At 62.6% G+C, this 6,310-nt stretch overlaps 1 protein-coding gene across 1 annotated transcript in view; it reads right to left on the bottom strand.

Annotated features, from left to right (window-relative positions):
* The window catches only part of CTBP1 (C-terminal binding protein 1), an 18,666-nt gene extending 13,033 nt beyond the window's left edge, over window positions 1-5,633 (bottom strand). Inside the window, 2 exon segments of the mRNA XM_024732744.1 lie at window positions 3,893-4,047; window positions 5,446-5,633. Coding sequence (XP_024588512.1) covers window positions 3,893-4,047; window positions 5,446-5,452 — 162 coding nt within the window. The 5' untranslated portion in view covers window positions 5,453-5,633.
* Window positions 5,634-6,310: the final 677 nt, after the last annotated feature.

The following is a 6,310-nucleotide window of genomic DNA, read 5'->3' as shown; positions in this document are numbered from 1 at the left end:
TGGTCCTGTCCTGGCCAGTGGCAAACATGCTCCCCGCAGACGCCCCTCTCACTCTTGGTGACGGCGGCCGCGCACGAAGGTGCCGGCCGGCATCCCCAGGGCTCGTGGGCTGACAAGTCCTTTCCGCCTCCAGGGTCCTCAGGTCCCACCGACAGGGAGCCACCCCCCAACTGGCTGCAATGCCTGTTTCTGCGTTTCCCCTGGATTTTATTTCATGTCTTACCCGGCCTCGGCGCCTCCCTCCCGGGACTGGGCACTTCACTCCAACGAGGCCCCCGCTGGTGCCCCTGGAACCCCAGGTGTGTCCCCGTGTCACTCCCACCCTGGCCCGGCCCCTCAACGGGACCCCAGGTCTTCCTTTTCCACGGCTACCCCACCTCACGGGCACCTGACCTTCTCTGAGGAGCTTCGGAGAGAGCGGCGGAGGGGAGAAGCCCCTCCGCCGGCTCCGCGTGTGGGTGGGCGAGCGAGCCTGGCTAAAACCCTCCCCTCAGGGGCTGTGATGCGCCCAGCTGGGGCCGCTCTGGTTCTTGTCCCCCACCCCTGGCGCTGGTGAAATCTGGATCCTGAACGGCAGGCCCTCTCAGGGCCCCCGACACTCATGCTGGGTTCGTGGCAGGAGCACGGGAGCCTCCGTTCAGCTTTGGTAGTTTTCCTCATGTTGTGGCGAAAACGTCAGTCTCTCCTCCTTAACGCTCAAATAACGTCGGACGGACGTCCAACCAGCTGTGAGGAGGTAGAAACCCCTGATCAGACGTGACGCGTAAGACAGGCTGATACTTCCCTTGTAGGCCAAAGCCTGCAGCCAGGTGGTCCACGGACCCCGTGTCAGCTCCAGAGCCACCGGGGTCCTGGGCTCCTGTCTTGCTGCCCCGCCATTCCCAGGCTCCCCTGGCTCCATGTGGCTTCCTTTTGTGGTCTGGGTGGCTGCCCAGGCTCCAGCCATCACATCTGGTTTCCAGCCAGCAGAAAGAGGGAAGGTGGCTCTGCACACAAAGGCTGCTGTCCTCTCCCCGGCTGCACTTGGTCATCTGGCCACCCCTGGCAGCAGAGGGGGAAGGAAGTGCTTGCCCAGGATGGGAAACGGGAGGCTCCTGAGAGCGGCTGCACTGGCCAGCTGCGCCCGGCACCCCCGCGGAGTCTGCGAGTCTCTCCTCGCTCCTCGTCGCTTCCATCTTTCCTCTGGGCTTCCCTTGACTGTGTCTTCTGAGCTTCCTATTAAGGTTTAAACCTTCCGCTCCCATTTTAGTTTCCAGGAGCTCCCTCTAGTTCTCCTGTGGTTCCTTTCTCGCTGCGTCCTCCTCGGTGTACAATCAGGTGTTACCTCAGGCCTAAGGACACCAATTACACAGTCCTAACGTCTCTTCTGTCAGGAGCATAAAATTCTGTCCCCAGGACACTTTTTCTGCCTGTTCTTCTCTGGCAGGCAAGGCCTTGGCTGTGGCTTCCCGTGGGTGTCAGGAGGCATAGGGCTCGGGGAGGACGCCGCCTGCCCGTTGGGTGGGGCTCTGAGGGCCCTGTGCCCCTCCCCAGCGGTCTGTCAACATTTATTCATTCATTCTTTCCTTTATTTATTTATTTCTGGCTGTGTTGAGTCTTTGTTTCTGTGCGAGGGCTCTCTCCAGTTGCGGCGAGCGGGGCCCACTCTTCATCGCGATGTGTGGGCTCCTCACTGTCGTGGTCTCTCTTGTTGCGGAGCATGGGCTCCAGACGCGCAGGCTCAGTAGTTGTGGCTCACGGGCCCAGTTGCTCCGCAGCATGTGGGATCTTCCCAGACCAGGGCTCGAACCTGGGTCCCCTGCATTGGCAGGCAGGCTCTCAACCACTGCGCCACCAGGGAAGCCCTGGGTTTTATATTAACTTGTTGAAATAGTTTTGGTAAGTTACAGTTCTGGAAAAAAACACGTTTTGTCTTAGTTTTCAAATTTACTGGCAAAACTTTAGTACCGCTTACAATTTTTAAAACTTTCTCTCGGTATATCTCTTTTTCATTCCACTACTGGTTTTTTAAAAAGTATCTTTTTAGCTTGAAACAGTTTAAGATTCACAAGAAGCTGCCAACGAGAGGGATCCCGTGTCCCCTGGCCCGGCCCGTGGTGGGCAGTGAGCCTGTGCCCGGGGAGGTAATCTGTGCACCCAAGTGCCCTTGGCCGTCTTGTCCTTGCTTGTGTGTGCCGTTCTGTGGAACTTCACCGTGAGTCTGTTCAAGTAGCCACCTCACAACAGGACACAGAATGCAGGACTGCCGTCGCCACAGAGAAACACCCCCGTGTTAGCGGCACCTGAACCCGGCACCTCGGTCCCCTTCGCCGTCCCCGTCACGGTGGCTGGCCAGAGTGACAACGCCCGGGACCCTGACGAGCTGGCTGCTCTGGCCCGGCCGACGCCGGTGCCCGTGGCTCACCCTTCCTTCTCTGCCCAGTGGGGCTCCTCGGTACCCGTGCCCTGGCTGAAGGCCACCTGGTTCCCTCTGGTTCCGGCCACGAGGAACAAAGCTGCTGGGGGGCTCGTGGGAGGTTTCTGAGCGGACGTGTGCTCTGCTTCTCTGGGAGAAGTGCCAGCACTGGGACGGCCAGCTTTGGGAAGCCGCCGGCCCGAGCTCCCGGAGGGGCTGCCCGGGCGTGCACACCGCCGCACTTCTCTCACCCGCTTACTGCTGCCTCCCCTCGGCTCTGGACCATCGTCAGCCTTTTTCTCATCAAATTTTGCCCGTGGCCCATCCCCTCCCCTCGGTCCCTGAGACTTCTGTCGGAGGCTGGCTCCCCACCGTGGCCCCCTCACCCCAAGCCTCCGTCCTGCCACTGACCCAAGTGGCTGTCGAGTCTGCCCAGTGAGTTCTCACTTTCAGCTTTGCTGTTTCTGCTCCTAGATCTTCTAAAAACTCCCCCGAAGCCTCTGCCGTCATCACGTCTTCTGCTCTCGGCTCCTTTGAAGTGCTCGGGCTTGGTTTTCACGCTGTGGTTGTAGCAGCAGACACCCCACCGGCCCCGTGGGTCCCTCTAGTCCTTTGTCTCTGCTGGTTCTTGCTCAGTTCTTTCTTCTCCTACTATCCTGTTATCTTCGACTGTGCGATGAACACTGTGCTAGGAGGTGATCTGCAGAGACAACCTGGGGCCCAGGTCTACGGGCTCTTCCCGTAAAGAGTACCGTTCTCCCTCGTCTCTGCCAGCCACCTGAGCAGAGGGCACAGGGGCGCCTATAATCCAAGTTCAAGGCTTGATGTGGACGTTGCGGGGCCGGTGGGTGGACACGTGAGGGTGCATCTGGCTCCAGCTCGTCCTTTCTCCCAGGGTCCAGCCCAGAGCCAGGGTCCAGCAGGGCTCCAACCTCACCAGCCCACGAGGCTGCCAAAGCCACCCCGGCCTCTCAGCCGCCTCTTCCAGCACAGCTGATGCCCCGGCCCGGCGGGCACGACCTGTCCACCCCTGCGGCATCGGGGCCTCTCCTGACCCTGCTGGCTCTCCGAAGCACCTTGGTTTTATAAACCTTGGTCCAGCCTCCTCAGCTGACTCAGGGGAAAGGTGCTTCTGAAGTACCCGGTTGGCTGTGACTACAAACAGAAACCAGGTTAACATACTTCCTGTCCCAGGGAAACTGAGAGCTGCAAACCACGTGGCACAGGCTCGGGGTGTCCTGGCGACTGCCGCGGCCTGAGTCGCCAGGTGATGGTGACGCAGCCTGCCCGCCCCCAGCACCGTCCACTGCAGCCACGGCCCCGGATGCCACTTTCTGGGAAAGAACTGGTTATGATGGAGACATCCCACCCCGCCTCCCGACCGGCCAGGTGGTGAGGGCAGCACCACACCTGCCCACTCCGGCAGGAACCCTGGGACACCTGCCTCAGCGCTGGCGAGGCCACGGCTCCCCACCTCCCCGCCCCCGCCCGTGGTACCTTCTCGTGGATCTCCTGTGTGGACTGTGCGTCACAGAAGGCCACTGTGGCTACGTCCTTCAGGATGGGCATCTCCACCGTGCAGTCCCGGCCGTCCAGCAGTGCCACCAGGGGCCGGGGGTGCAGGGGCCCGTTCATGATCGGAGGTCGGACGCCTGCAACGACAGGGCCGGACGCTCAGCTTCCCGCGGCAGCACAGCCCCCGCTGAAACCTCAGCCCACCCCAAGGACTTCCAGTTCTACGTGTCCAGCCACCAGGATCTTTGTCAAAAATAAGTTAAAAATCAGGAAGGAAAACACACTGGTGTTTGCCACAGCTCACTGCCGCCTGAGTGGGCACCGATGATGGTGACTGCCCCCCTCCACGGATCAGGGCCTCAGGGGTGCAGAGCCCCTGGCGGCCCCGCGCTCCAGCTGGCGTCCAGACACGCAGGTCGGAACGACGGGCTCGGGGACGCACCCGACGTTTCTCTTCCACTCGACGCCGTGGTGTTGCCACCCAAAAACCCGGCAGGGACCCACCCAGCACCAGCATCGCCTCTGCTTGTAGGTTTGACGAGCAAGAAACGGTGTAAAGGTAGAACAGGGTTAGGACACCGGAGGAAGGCCAGAACCTCTCACCTTCCCAAAACGAGACAGCAAAGAATGATTAAAAACTCACTCCCTCCACACGAGGCCCAGGTGGAGACGGGAGGCCTCCACAGGTGACACGCGAGACAGCGGTGGCCGCATCAGCCCGCCCCTCACCACGGCCCCGCAAGGCTCGCCCTGGGACGTGGCAGCCGGCGCGTGGGGTGCAGGACGAGAACCGGGTGCGGGTTCCGTGGCGGCCCGCCAGCGCCCACCACTCCCGAGAGCGCACGGCCGTCAGGACCGGCGGCAAAGGTGCCAGGACCACTGGGAGGGCTCCTGGCGTGGGGTCCAAAGGCCAGGACCTCCCTGGTCACCTCCCCCCGCGTCACGAGCGGAGCGTCCAGGCCCCCTCTGTCTGTGGAGCGACAGCGGGAGTCCTGTGCAGACAGTGCCCTGGTCCCTCCAGCTCCACTAGGAGAACAGCGCCGTCTCACTTGAAGATGTTACTCATCTTAGCGCATGACGAACACCCGCTCCCAGCCTCACTCAGCTGGAACTCCGCCCAACATCGATCCACGCGACCGCAAGAAACCGAGCCCTCCGGGTCTGCGAAGGTGTCTTAGCTGAAAGGTGCTTGCACAGCCTCGTCTGAAGCGCCCGGCGGTCAGAGAGGACGGGAAGCCCCAACGGAGGGCACTGCGACCGGAAGGGCTGCCAACCGCAGCGTGTCCACGGGAACGTCCCGAGAAACCCCACGCCGACCCGCAGCCTGGCCGGGCGCCCCTCCCTCGACACCCTCGACAGAAGCAAACCCCACGGCAGACGTGAGGCCCGACCGAGGCCTCGCTGGCCCGGGCGACTCGCCCACTCGGGACGCCCCTGTCCTAACCCCAGCACACGCAGGGGGCCCCGGAGCGGCGCCTCCTCCGTGGCCGCAGGGACACCGGCCTCGGCGGCCTCACTCCCGAGCCCCGACCAACCTGACATCTCTTAATATGGGCTCGGCTTCCACGACCATGAATTCGACTGTTCAAAGCGTCTATCTTCAGAATCCCCCTGCAGAACCGCGTCCTGTCACTGGATCCTCATCCCACGTCTTTAATTGTCTCGAACCAAAGCTCCTAGGCTCCCGTCCACGGCGACCACTGAAGCCCACGCCGGGTCAAAGTCTGACTAAAAATTAAACACAAGAGACACGTTAAACACCACTGAGGGTCAACTAGACTCACGAACCTCAGGTCCATGGAGGAGGGGCTTCCCTGCACCTTGACCCCAAGCCCGTGGCTGCCGGGCTGGGACCTACCTGGAATCAGGCCCGGCCCTGCGTGAGAGTGACCGGCGGGGCCACGGCTCGGACGCAGAGGCAGGAGGCTCACCCCGAAGGTCGCCCCCACGTACCCGGGAGCCCACCCGGGTGCCACCATGTGCACTAGCTGGGAGGCCTGGGGACAGGATGGCCCAGAAAGCGGGGCTGTGGCCAGTTCCGCAAGCTCCTATCTCACGGGGCCCATTGCTTCCTGGGTCCGTGACGGGGCACAGGCCGCTGAGGGAAAGGGCCCCGGGACACAGACCCTGACCTGGACGCTTCCTGTACCGCACCCCCAAGCCCCCCAGGCGGTGTCCTGGGACCGGGGCCAGATTCAGGTGCAGTCCTCCCCAGAGAGCTGCCCAGCCCTTCCTGGCGAGCAGGACGACCTGGTCATGACCCACACCTCGGGTGCACCCGAGCCCTCCCTGATCCGGCTCAGCTGCGGGGACTGGCCAGCCGCTCCTGAAAAGCTCCAGCCAGCCAGCCAGACACAGCCCACGACCCCAGGACACGGGCGGCAGGGCCGGGGGCAGCCC

The sequence above is a fragment of the Neophocaena asiaeorientalis genome, unplaced genomic scaffold (genome assembly GCF_003031525.2).
Source record: "Neophocaena asiaeorientalis asiaeorientalis breed wild unplaced genomic scaffold, Neophocaena_asiaeorientalis_V1.1 scaffold762, whole genome shotgun sequence".
Classification (NCBI taxonomy): Eukaryota; Metazoa; Chordata; class Mammalia; order Artiodactyla; family Phocoenidae; genus Neophocaena; species Neophocaena asiaeorientalis.
This window is presented reverse-complemented; position numbering and strand designations above follow the sequence as displayed.